The 13,279-nt window shown below is 49.7% G+C and overlaps 1 protein-coding gene across 2 annotated transcripts in view; it reads right to left on the bottom strand.

Moving 5' to 3' along the window:
• TRAM2 (translocation associated membrane protein 2) overlaps positions 1-13,279 on the bottom strand; it is a 61,454-nt gene that overhangs the window by 10,072 nt on the left and 38,103 nt on the right. For both annotated transcript variants that reach the window (XM_038397576.2, XM_043510112.1), the window contains 3 exons: positions 6,966-7,075; positions 6,570-6,686; positions 1,470-1,528 (listed from right to left, as the gene is read on the bottom strand). In XM_038397576.2, the coding sequence (XP_038253504.1) occupies positions 1,470-1,528; positions 6,570-6,686; positions 6,966-7,075 (286 nt within the window). The remainder of the gene's footprint in view (positions 1-1,469; positions 1,529-6,569; positions 6,687-6,965; positions 7,076-13,279) is intronic.

Below are 13,279 nucleotides of genomic sequence, written 5' to 3'. Positions count from 1 at the left end.
AGTTCCATGTGTGTAAATATTCCCCATACTATGGACTGGGATGGGGCATCACACCTTTGGGAGTTGCGGGGAGAACTCCTCTGAGCAGAAAGCACATGCCCTGAGCTGACCCCTGGAAATCAAACCAGCTACCCCAGTCCCAGCCAGGGGGGAAGACTGCCTGATCTACTACGCCCATTAACTCAGCAGGAGGTCTGTCCCCTGCGGACTTTCCTGGAAAGAGGAAGCCTCGGACAAGCCAGAGAGCCTGCAGGGAGCAGCCATTCCCAAACAGTCTGGGGGATGAAGGTCAGGTTTGGGCTAGTTTTTTAATCTCTTATTTGAGGACTGGGAAAGAGGAACTGGCCTAGGGCCTTAGACAAAGTCGTCAAGGGGTTACCGCTTTTCAAGAGCTAATAGATATGGCACCCCAGGAACGGGAGGGAAGAGAGAGAAGGAGAATTTGCCAGCAACCAAAATGCAACAGTGTGTGTCTGCTGGGAGGCCTGGCAGACTCAGACTCGTTCTGGATTTGGCATGCGGGTGCTAGAATTCCATTTGCGCTGCACGGGGCACCACAGAGCACTCCTCTCCCTACTGTTTTGCACCTACATTAGGATCCGGTTACCCACTAGCATTCAGGGGAGTGTGCACATGGGAAGGAGGGGCCAAATATAAGTTTAATCATTCATAGGATCCAGGATTCCTGGGCCAGAATGATCTTAGACTCACAGATTTCAAGGCCAGGAGGAGCACATCCTGCATAACACAGGTCAGCAAATTCTACCCAGGGATTCCTGCATCCAGCTCCCAACCCCACTGAGCTCCTCCTGGGGATTTAGCATGGGAGTGGGAGCCAGGAGCCTCCTAACTTCTAACCCCAGCTCTGCCGCTGATTGGCTGGGCAAGTCCCAACTTCTCTGCCCCAATTAGCATCCTAATGATGGGACTGATCACTCCTGAATTTCTGAACCCATGGTTCCCAAACATTGGCTATACACTGACTGGAGCTCCCTCTTTCTGTCTGGGTACTTATATATCCCCCAGCGTCACAAACCTTCCCAAGTTCACCATTACAGCATCCCTACGAGGAGGGGAGAAATATCATCCCTCATTTTACAGATGGGAAACTGAGGCACAGAGAGGTTAAGTGACTTGCCCAAAGTCACTGGGAGCTCAGAACTGAATCCAGCCCTCTCGAGTCCCAGGCCACAAGGGCAGACATGCTCTGAAGCGCCTGATCACACAATGCCTCCCGCCACCTCCTGAATTTGTATTAAGATTTCAAATGTCCCTTAAAACCTTTGTAGAAATCAGGGTTTACCGGCAATCCCAGCATGGGAAGGGGCTGTGGGATCCTTTGTACAGTGCTTTGAAAATACACAGCAAGGTAAATGCTGCCTATTCACATGGCACCGACTCCCAAGCCACGTCCTCACATTAACCTAAAAAGAGGAAGGAAGCAGTCAGCTGAAGAACAGAGCACTTACGGGAGAAAAACATGAGGATAGTTTTCCCACCAGCTCCTCGGATTTGACAAGTATCCTTCCTGAAAGAGAAGAGGAGAGGCAAGTTCTAAGCAAAGGAAATCATCAGCACGTGTCGATTCTGGGGTTACCCATGTCAGCGCCAATTCCAACCGCGCAGACTAAATGCCATGTCAATCATGAGAAACCGAGAAAAGGGGCCTGGAGGCTGGATCCTTTCAGAGCGGCTGCAATTATTACAAGCTGAAGCCCGTTAGGCAAGGCTAGCATTAAAGTTGCCAAAACACTGACATTCTAATAGGCCTCTTATGGCTGATGATAATTTTGTCCAACTTTCACGTAACAGGGCTGCACCTCTGTATCTGAAGGGGAACTGAAATAAAAATTGGACAAAACTTCAGCCATTTTTGAACGCAGGGAATGTTTTCTGTTATAAAGCTGCTGCAGCCTTCCCCCAGCTAATCTCTCAGTGGGAAAGGGCAGAAACCTGATAGGTCAAGGATGGAAATGGTCCCATTTGCCTTTTAGGGATCCAGTGAAAATGCATTTTGATTCCACCAAACTATGAAGGGCTTACAACAGTGTGCACCAGCCAGCCAGCCAGCACACTGAATGAGCCCTGGGTCCAGCAGAGGTAACAGGATGCGATCCTGTAATTAAAACCCATCATAAGCCCAAAGGGGTGAAGTTCAAGTTATGTCTCAGCGTTTCCTTGTTCTCCACTGCCGGCCTGTATCCACCTGCAGTCACTTGTCTTAGACTGTAAGCTCTTTGGGGCAGGGACCTTCATTTCATTCTGTGTTTGCATGGTGCCTAGCACAATGGGGTCCTGGCTCCTAGTCCTGGACCAGGGCTCCGAGGTGCTAGGATGATACAAATAAATAATAATGGTTGTGCAGGAAACCTGAACTTGGACATTCCCAGATTTATTTTTAGTGCTTTGCTCTGCAAATGTAAGTGCTCTTTTAATGCAGCATCTTTGCATGGAATCCATATTTACTTCGATTTACTGGACGTGTCTTCAACACTGCAAGCTGCTTTGGAATTGTGAGATACAAGCGGATCAATATTCAACACACGCAAGCTCACATGCAGGGCTTGTCTGCACGGAGCAGCTAGCATGCACTAAGCAAGGGTGTGATTTTACAGCACAATAACTACCTTGCGCTAGATACTCATGTGGACACGCTGACTGGGCACTTTGGAAGCGTAATAAGCCGACATGCACCAAGGCTCTGTTTGTGCAGAGTAAGAGTGCCCACACAGGGAGTTAGTGCGGAGTGGCCGGGGTGCATACTAACTATTCCGGGCTTTCTCACCGTGTAGACAAGCCCACGCTCCCAAACCAAAGGGAAGTCTCCTCCCATCAACTCCCCCTCCCTTAAGGAAAGTGCAGGAGAATAGAGGCACCCTGGAGGCCAACAGATCTTGGCTTTGTAGGATGTAATTCCACATGGTGCCAAATTGAAGTTGGGGGGGAAGTTGGGATCTGAAGGTGAAACACGCAGGCAGGGCCAGCTCTGACGATTCACCCTCATTTACAACGACTTCTCTGCAAAACCACCCTGGATACTGAGTTGCAGCCAGGCTGGGGGACAGAGCACACAGAGTTAGAAAGCTCAGAAGCCTCTTTCAGTCAGCTGGCATGCCCCTCAGGGCTCCCTGGCACAGCAGCAGCTTGGGATGTTTACAGAGGAGGCTGCGGCCCCGCAGATAGAGGCAGGAGGGCGGAAGCTCCCTGCAAAATGGGGGAGGGGGACAGAGGAATAGGAGGAGGAGTAAGAGGAGGTACTGAGACTTGGCCGGGGGTGGGAGCGGGCAGCCAGCTCCAGGCTGGGAAGGACAGTCCTGGGGGCTTCCATTTCAGCTCCACCAGGTCCTGCTCCTTGCCCCGGTCCCAGGCCCTAACGCAGCCATTCTAGCCCCTCTAGGTTCAGCTCTCACCTCTGCAACCACCCACCCGGGCATGTGCAAGCTGATGCAGGGACAGCACCCCCACAATATTTCCATTGCAGGGGCTCTAGCCCCCCCGCCTACCAGTTCTGCCACCCCTGGCTAGTGGAAATATCTGAAGCAGGACGTGGTGGCGGGGGAGGAGACTGTAGCCATGAAGTACTCAAACAAGAGCGATGCTGCTAATTTGCTCTCAAGGGGCACGAGCAGCCCACACTAAGGGCATAAGAGATGTTGAAGGATGGCCAAGTCTTTTTAACCCTCCGGACACCAGAGGGTTCCTGGTGGGAGGGAGGGGATGCAGAAATAGGTACCTAGATGGGCAGTCTCCAAAGGGTTAACGCTGCACTAACACGAGACAGGGTGCCTACTGCCAGCAGTGAGAGAACAGGCACCACAAGCCGGGTGCAAAGCCAATTGAAGCCAACAGTAGCTTTGCCACCTGTTTCAATGGACCAGGCCCCATAGCATTCACAGGAGCATCCACAAGCCACAGGCGTCTCAGGAATGAACGTACTTTAAAGTAATACAGGCTGAAAAAGAGGGATGCTCCGTAACTGGCTTGTGAAGCAGTGCAGGTCGGGAGGGGTTGGCAGGGTCAGGTGAAGCTTCCAAAGGAACATTTACTCGGTGGTTTTAATTAATTGGAAACTAAAGAGTCACTGGGCCTGGCCAGGAGCCCATTACACCAGGCTGGGCCAGAAACAAAATGACAGTGAACCTGTTTTTTGTTTTTTTAATTAAAGTGTCCCCATCCCTCCATGGAGATAGTGAGCAACAAGAACATTAACCCTTAACACCCTGGCTAATTCTTAACACAGTGGAGACCAGCCAGTTCCCTGGTCACAGCTAAGGGGAACGAGTACTGGCAGGAGGCCAGTCTTACAAGCGGTCTTGATCCATTTTTTTTTTTTTTTGGTAAATCTCTCTCCCTCCCCTCCGCTCCCTGCCTGGAGGCTCCTGATACCCACCTCCCTCAGGCTGGTGCCCAGCACTGGGGAGGTGAGTTACATCTGGAAGGGTAAAACTAGGGTGGAGCCAGCTGCGCTGGAGATGGAGTTGGGGCCTGAGGCAGCATGCAGCTGCCAGCCTGCTGGGAAGGACATGGGTGCTAGGGTGGTGGGGCAGGTGCTGTAGATGGAGTTTAGGGTTATTTACCGAGGGGCTGGAGTCGCATGTAATTTGTGACAGCGATAGTCAGTTACTATCTAGCACTGGCTGGATACCACATACTGGGGCATTCCTGACACTAGGGGATATAAGAGGCTTAATACAGCTGGTTAAGTGGTAACTCTTTAACTGTTAGCACCCTTTCAATTCTTTGCATGAAACTTTTTGTATGGGACATGTATTAATCCAAGTATTTAAGAGCAATCCAAAAATACCTCCCCTCCACACACACATGGCTGAGTTAGCCTTGCCAGGAGGATCCTTAACTTTTGCATTGCCCGACTTTTGTCTACTGCATTTATGTTCTGTGACATTAAAGCTGAAATTATATAGGTTTCGGTTTGGATTTTGGGGGGGATGGGGGACACTGGCTAATGCTTTAAACCCACATTTTACAGAATGTTTGCACAATGCCTCTGCCCTATCTAGCCCCCCCCCCCAATCCAATGGAAAGTCAGTTTACATTTTCATGCATATTAAAGTCTCCTGGCATCTCCAGTCTTTTATGTTACGCTGCTCCCCCAGCTTGGAATCAGAATGTGAGCGGAAGAGCAATTGGCAGTAAGACACTTGGAGTTCAGAGACCTTAACTGTGTTTAGCAGAGTTTATCCCCTTCTCTCTGGTCATTCCAGAGGCTTTGGTAACCTGGGTTAAGAGATCTGCTCTTGCTAAAATGCACACAGCCAGCCCCACCCCCAGCTCCTGCTTGCAGCAGCTTTGTGGACTATACAGTACTATGTGTTGACTCCAGTCGATCAGATGGTGCCATTGGTTGAACATTTCCAGCTTTCTCATCTTGAATAAAGGGGCCTCACATAGCAGAAAGCCAGAACAACAGGCGTCCCAGAGAGGGGGAGAGAGCAGGCTGCCAAGGGATTGTAAAGCAGGGCCCAAGATACAATGCAATTCCATGGTCAGGGGTTTTGCCGGAGAATCCTCCCCTTGTCAGAGAAAAGTGCTCTAGAATCTTTCCCTACAACATAGGATAGATGAAACCCTGGTGCCATTACAGTCAGCAGCAAAACTTCCCCCGGATTTAAAGGGGCCTGAATTTCACTCTCTGTTTGTAGCCTTCATGCTTGCAAAGAAAACCTTGAAAACATGAAACAAGTGTAAACTGACATGGTGACGTCTGCCTGAGTCTGCTGGCAGCCTGAAACAACAGCTTAGAGGGGTTAATTGTTGTGTCTGTGTGTGTGTGTGGAGAATCTGAATCCTGAAGTGACAGTTTAAATTGCTGCACTGCTGTCTCACTGCTGACAGTTTTTGCAGAAACACCCAGCTAACGTGCTCAATTCCATGGGCTGGTTCCAAACTGTCTTCTACCCCTCCCCGAGGTGTCAAGATCCTCCGGTGCTCCCTATGACAACTTCTACAATGCAGCTTCATTGTGCGCTTTGTAAGCTAGTCATAAAAAGTGCTCTATAAAAGGCAGGTATTTATTATCATTATTATGCATTGTCAATACAGAGTCGGTGTCGCATTGACAACTTGAAGTCTGGAGACAGCTTCATATCAATTAAATGTAATATTAAAACAAACAGCACAGTGGCTGCCACACTGACTGCATGGTTCACTCTCAAACTGAGCTCATTCAAGCCCGTTTTTAGCTCAGTGAAAGGGACACAGAATTTTCTGTCTGCCGTGCAAACCCCCAACTCTGACAGAGACTCAGTCCAGCTCACCAAGCAGTACACGGAGCCTCCACTGTACATGCTGCTCTGGAGTCCGGTTGCCTGCTCTCTCGAGACTCCCTGACCCTCACAGGAAGTAACTTTGGAGGGATTCCTACCAATGAGAGCACGGGCAATAACTGCCTCAAACCAACACGCCCAGAAAACACCCAGCAGAGGGAATGCTAAAGGACCCATGTGGGCAGGTATCTGCTGCAGACTCCCTCAACCTAGGCCCAATCTCTGTAAAGGGAAACCTGAAATGGACCATGCCGAGTCTCGGCTGGGCCCTCTGCTATAGCTTACCGTGACCACTACATACAAGCACCAGATCATGGAGGTGAAATGGAACGCCACCAGCTGCCCCGATTCGTTGAACTTGCTGTGTTTGACTTTGGAGAGATGGAGCCGCCTGTTGATTTTCTAGAGGAAAAAATAATAAGAGGGCATAAGCCACAATGCCGGCAATTCACCCTCCTCACTCCCCAACACCAGCCACTCCCGCCTGCCCCTGAAGCGAGAGCTCACCTGCCACCATGTCAGCCCTAGAGAGACCCCCCCCGCCCGATCAAACCAACTAGCACAGAAAGGCCAGCCAGCATGCAGAGACCAGCTGTGGCCACTAAGTCAACACAGAGGCCTGCGGGCCCTTTAACAAGAGGCCCTCCAGGGATTTTACCTCAGAACAGAAGCAGAACTTACATCCAGGACGTAGTCCTGCAACACCATATGCAGGATGATTGCTATGAAGACATAGAAGAGGATGGTGATCAAGTCCTTTAGCCCATAACGGTAGTGAACTAGCTCGCCGTCTGGGGAGAGAGAGACGAATATCGTCACTGCAGCTGTTGGGGCTAGGCCAAGAGGCCATTGTTTTCCGACGCCGAAGAGGGGTGCCAGGGTTGGGTTTTAGAGGCACCCCAGAGATGAAGTGGTTTTTTTTTTAAAAATAAGCTGGATGCCAAGCCTGGAGGGCTCTGTTCATCTTGGCCCAGCATGGGCAGCGGCAGGGAACGCTCCTTTCATACTGACACGTAGCTGAGCTAGTTTACAGCTCCCTAGTACCTTGATTTCAGAGTAGCAGCTGTTAGTCGGTATTCGCAAAAAGAAAAGGAGTACTTGTGGCACCTTAAAGACTAACAAAGTTATTTGAGCATAAGCTTTCGTGAGCTACAGCTCACTAGCTTATGCTCAAATAAATTTGTTAGTCTCTAAGGTGCCACAAGTACTCCTTTTCTAGTGCCTTGAGGTCTTCAATGGATTTATAACACCCCTGGGAGGGCTATTATCCCCATTGTACACATGGGGAACTGAGGCACAGAGAGACCAAGTGACTAAGGACACACAGAAAATCTGTTGCAGAGCCAGCACGTAAGCCCAGGTCTCCCGAGTCCCAGACTAGCAGCCTAACCATTGGGCCATCCTTCCTTTAGATAGAAGTCAAACTGAGGCCCTGTCAATGGCACCCTTGTTCCAATGGGACTAGAAACACACGGCAGCACTAGATGGCCTGCCTCACAGGAGTGTTGGTGGATAAATGCACAGTGCTCAGATACTATGGTAACGAGGGCCATAAAACAGCCAGCTTCAGAGTCGTCCCTTGGACATTTTAAGCAACACCCAAACGGGGGGGAGGGGGGGACCACACGCAGTCTTATAATACACCTTGCAACACAGTCACAAAAGAGCGTAGCTGGGTGACCCAACCACCACTCGCAGGATGGCCCTCCCGCAAGCCTGGCTCCTGGGGCGGGTTTTCTGGAATGCCACCCACACGACAGACAGAACCACCTGACAAGGGACTCTGATAAGAGAAGGTTTTAATTCCACAGCTCACAGCAGTCAAAGAGAGAGCGACCAGTGACTTCTCACTATTCAGATTCCAGGGGAAGGTGTCCCCTTGCCCAACCCCTGCTGGTGACTCAGCCCAGACCCAGGGCTAGAGGGTTCACTGCTGACCGGGAGCCACAGGCGTCCCCCACTAAAGCTACACCCACCCCACCCCGCCCCACCCCACAAGAGTCACCAGCTCACAATAGCCGAGATGGAGCGGGGAGCAGACGGACAGGCCCAAAGCCCATTTCTCATGAGCATCCAAAAAGCCTAACCTAGTTAGCACTGCATGGGGACCATGGTTGGCCTGTTGCCCAGCTGAGGAGCCAGGATCTTGGCAGAGGTTTCAGGTGTAGTCTGGAACTGTTTCAAAACCAGTTCCTTAAATTTACCATAGTTTGAAGCATCATCAATAGGCATCTTATTGATGATGTCCAGAGCTCTCCCAGTCAATTTTGCAACCAAAGTGGTCATGTTTTGATCTTCAGGAATCGCAAGGAGAGTGCACAGTTTCTCAAAGGTGATGAAATATTGAGCAATATCATTGGATTCATTATACTGTGGGTATACCGTTCCCATTTGTGGATTTTTGGGGGAAGTGGAGCCAGTTGCTGAAGGATTTTGTCTCTTCCACTCTATTACAGCCAGTTCATGCTTCTGGGTTGCAATCTGGCCTCAATTTCTTTGTCTTTTAACTCCAGGGTTTGCTGCCTCTCTCACTTCTTATCCTGCCTTTTTTCATCAGCCTCCAGCTGCCTGAGTTCCAGGGCTTGCTGGTGTGCAGCTTTCTCCCTGGCTGCCTCTGCCTCCATAGCCCTTCTGTGTGCAGCCTCCTCTCTGGCTGACTCTTTATTTTTCTTTTATCTCCAGTTCTTTCAGTTGCAATAATCACTGGTGCTCCCTCTACTTTTCTACAACTTGCAGCCTAAAAAGCTCCAACTTTGCAATCGCTTCACTGCTTTCACTCATTTTCCTGTTTTTCTGTTCCTACTTCCCTTTCCCAAAATAAGCAAACAGAAAATAACAAACCAGTAACCACTTTGTATGTTCTCCACTTAAAACTTAAAACTCACTTAAAATCACTACCAGTGTCTCAAAGCAATCAGCTGTGCACAGACCCTGCTCGACTATGTCACTGTGATGGGTTCAGTCAGAGAGACCCCCTTGGGACTGTCACCTGATGTGCTTAATTTACCTCTGAGCCCATTTTCTCTGTCAGCTTGGAACTCCAGAACCCTGCCTTGTTGAGCCAGACATGCTAGCCTGCTGCAACAGACCCAGGTCTGGTTCATGCCCACAAAGCTGCAGACTAACTAAAAGCTGCTCAGCAGGTTACCTGTCTCCAGCACCCAGTTCCCAATGGGATCCAAACCCCAAATAAATCCGTTTTACTCTGTAGTAAAGTCAAACTGTCTGCCCTCTATAACACAGAGAGAGATATGCACAGCTGTTTGCTCCGACAGGCATTAATCTCTTACTCTGGGTTTATCAATAAACAAAAGTGATTTTATTAAGTATAAAAAGTAGGATTTAAGTGGTTCCAAGTAATAACAGAGAACAAAGTAAGTTACCAAGCAAAATAAAACAAAACACGCAAGCCTAAGCCTAATACTAGCCTCCTTCTTAGTCTGGGCCCAATCCTTTCCCCTGGTACAGTTCTTGTTAGTTCCAGCAGGCATCTTAGGTGAAAAGCAGGGGCTCTTTCATGACTGGGACCCTCTTTGTCCTGCTTCACCCCCTTTTATAGCTTTTGCACAAGGCGGGAATCCTTTGTCTCTCTGGATCCCAACCCCTCCTTCTAAATGGAAAAGCACCAGGTTTAAGATGGATTCCAGTATCAGGTGACATAGTCACATGTCACTGTAAGACCTCATTTTTCCTTACCCACTGGCTGGCCTACATGTACAGAGGCAGGCTTGCAGGTAAACAGAACCATTTACAGACAACTGTCTTAGTCAATGGGAGCCATCAAGACTCTAAACCACCATTAATGGCCCACACTTTGCATAATTACAATAGGACCTCAGAGTTCCACTTCATATTCATAGAATCATAGAATCATAGAATATCAGGGTTGGAAGGGACCTCAGGAGATCATCTAGTCCAACCCCCTGCTCAAAGCAGGACCAATCCCCAATTTTTGCCCCAAATGGCCCCCTCAGGGATTGAACTCACAACCCTGGGTTTAGCAAGCTAATGCTCAAACCATATTCTACTTTCAGTTACAAGAATGCTACATACAAATAGGATGAACACACTCGGATTATAAGCTTTGTAATGATACCTTACAAGAGACCGTTTGTATAAAGGATATTCCAGTTCCATCATATTCACACTTATAAACATATTTTTATAATGCATTTGGAGTGCAATGTCACAACAAGACTCCAGTCCCTCTGGCTGTCAATCCAACCCTTCAGCAGCACTAAAGTCACTTGGGGAACAAGAGTCCAGCTGCTGAACGAGTCAAGCCTTTACAATAAAAATACGTATGGCAAAAGCATCAGTATCCCAACAGACCCCAGAGACAGGGACAGCACAGGCAAGAGGGCTGGGTGTTGCAACCAGGGTAATCAGAGTGGGGATTTCAACACTCCGGGGAGCGCAGGCCCCATATTTTAGAGAGACAAGGTGAGGGAGGGTAACCCCCCACCTTTCAAAAGCTTGTCCTTTCCACCAGAAGGAGTTGGTCCAGTAAAAGATATTACCTTCCACACCTGGTCTCTCTAACGTCCTTGGACCAACAATGCAAACACATCATTTAGAGCCAGATGGGCCTAGCAGTGCAGCTGGAGAGATGCGACCCAGAGAGATGTGACCCACGGCCAAACCAGAACTCCTCAGCAGGGAGGTTTCTGTGGGATCTGACATGCTGGAGAGCCAAAGTGTTGGAGTTCAGGGAGAGACAGGTCCCTATTGGGTGCAACTGTTGGCACAGGAGCTGGGTTCTAATTTTCCCCGGGGGTGCTCAACTGTTCAGCCCCAGGCCCCAGCCCCACTCCACCACTTCCCCCAAGCCCCCTCCCCACCTCTTCCTGCCCCCACTCCACCCCTTCCCCAAAAGCCCCACCCCCTCCTGGCCTCTTCCCCCACCTCTTTTTGCCCACTCTTCTGAGCGTGCCCCATCCTTGTTTCTCCCCCTCCCGCCCAGCGCCTCCTGCATGTCCTGGAACAGCTGGGAGGGAGGGGAAGGAATTGATCAGTGGGGCCGCCGGTGGGCAGGAGTTGGAGCTTGGCTGCTGGTGGGTACTAAACACTCACTACTTTTTTTCCCATGGGTGCTCCAGCCTTGGAGGAGAAGCCCATGGCGTCGGCACCTATGACTATGGGGTCACATCAACAGGGAGGACTAGGATTAGGGCATGAATGGTAGCACTGAACTCCCCCAAAAGAGGAACTTGCTCACTTTGAGAAAAGCACAAAGATGCTTCTAGTTCAGTATTGGTTAATGCAACCTACATTTAGGGCCCCTGCCAAGTGAGGCTCGAATTGAGCAGAGCACTGAAGCAAAGGATTAAACTCATGTGTAGGTGCTTGGCTGAACAGAGATGCACTTAAGCCCGCACTAGGTGCTTAGCTATGCTGAGGCCTGTCAGTGCCCTTTAAGACAGACTTCTACCTTGAATAGTGATAAGGCCCCGGTTCAGCAGGGCACATGAGGAACCCCACGGGACTCCTCCGCAGGCTGATGTACCTTGCAGAATCGGGGTCTAAAAGGACCCAGGAGGATTCCACGTTTGTCGCCTCTCCTGACCCTGGACAAGGCTGCTCAGTTCACAAGTGAAAGGCAGCTTTTCCTAACTGCCACCTCAGCAAGCCCTGCCCGAGATCAGACCTCGGGTTGGATTCTCTCTGACGCAGGCACTAGCAGCTATAATACAGAGCGTGCAGGCCACATCTGGCCCAGCGCTGCCTGAATCAATGGAGTTACCGCGGATTTATCCACTGGTGTGATTGAGAGCACAACCTGCTCCTCCAGCAAGAATTATGGCGATGAGCAAACCAGACTGGAACCCCACGGACCCTCCCACAGCTGGGTCAGCACAGCACTTCCTAAGCAGGATCAATTTTAGGAACCAGGTTGTGACTCAAGTCTGCAGGGACAGCTTGAATACACGCAGGGAGCTGATCTGTTGAAAAAGGTGGCACCATTTTTACTTTTCCCTTGTAAAGCCACTGGAACATGCAGGGGGTTGTCCGTATGGGGAAATAGCCCAGGACAGTTAAGTGCTGAGTAGCCACTCAGCAAAACTACCCATATGAACGCACTTACTCCACTTCAGAGTGCCTTTGTCCAGTCTAGGTTAATCCACTTTAGAAGAGGATTAAACTAAACTGCAAAAAGGTGCTCAGGGAGTACGTCTACACAGCAGCTGGAAGTATAATTTCCAGCTCAAGCAGACATATACAAGCTAGCTTCCATTGAACCAATGCTCTACCAAGCAAACCAGCAGCATAGCCCTGGCCACCTGAATGGCGGCACAAGCTGGTGGGCACCCTTGTACAATCCCATCCGAGACCATGGGTACCTACTCGGGACACTACCTGCGCTGCCATGGCTACACTGTTATTTTTGGTGCACTAGCTTGGTCAAAACTAGCATGTGTATGTCTACCCCAGCTGGAAATTATGCCTCCAGCTCCATGGTAGACACACACCCTTGATGTGGAATAAAAATGTCCACATGTAGGCTAGTGCACAATAGCCATTGCACTTTAAATTCATACCCCAGCTTCTCCCACAACAGCTTTTCCAGGTAGAGGAGCCCTATGCTAAGCTGCCTTAACTCTACTGTAGTAGCTTATGTTGAGTGTTTCCACCCCCTCTTAATATCTGTGCAAGGATCCTTTAACCAGGGGGCAGGGCTACTCGGGAAGAGCAGGAGGTTTAAAAAGCCAGCTCCTAAGCGAGCAGAGGAGCTAGCAAACAGCAGCAGCTAATGGAATTTTTGCGAGGGAGTTGAGAAAGGCAGCATGAGAGCCAGAGACACACCTAACATTCTCTAACCTGAGGCTAATAAACAAGAAAAAACCCTAAATAATCCCCCACCCCAAAAAAGCTGCAGGAGTAAAAAAAAAGCAGGCAGAAGTCCAGCAGCAAAGTGGAGACTATCCAGTTGATTGCACTGAATGCATGATTACCTGACTTGAGGGCAGGTGGCGTATTTGTGCATTTAGTGCAAG

Source organism: Dermochelys coriacea, chromosome 3 (genome assembly GCF_009764565.3).
Source record: "Dermochelys coriacea isolate rDerCor1 chromosome 3, rDerCor1.pri.v4, whole genome shotgun sequence".
NCBI classification, from domain to species: Eukaryota; Metazoa; Chordata; order Testudines; family Dermochelyidae; genus Dermochelys; species Dermochelys coriacea.
The sequence above is the reverse complement of the archived record's forward strand: the minus strand, read 5'-3'. Positions and strand labels throughout refer to the sequence as shown.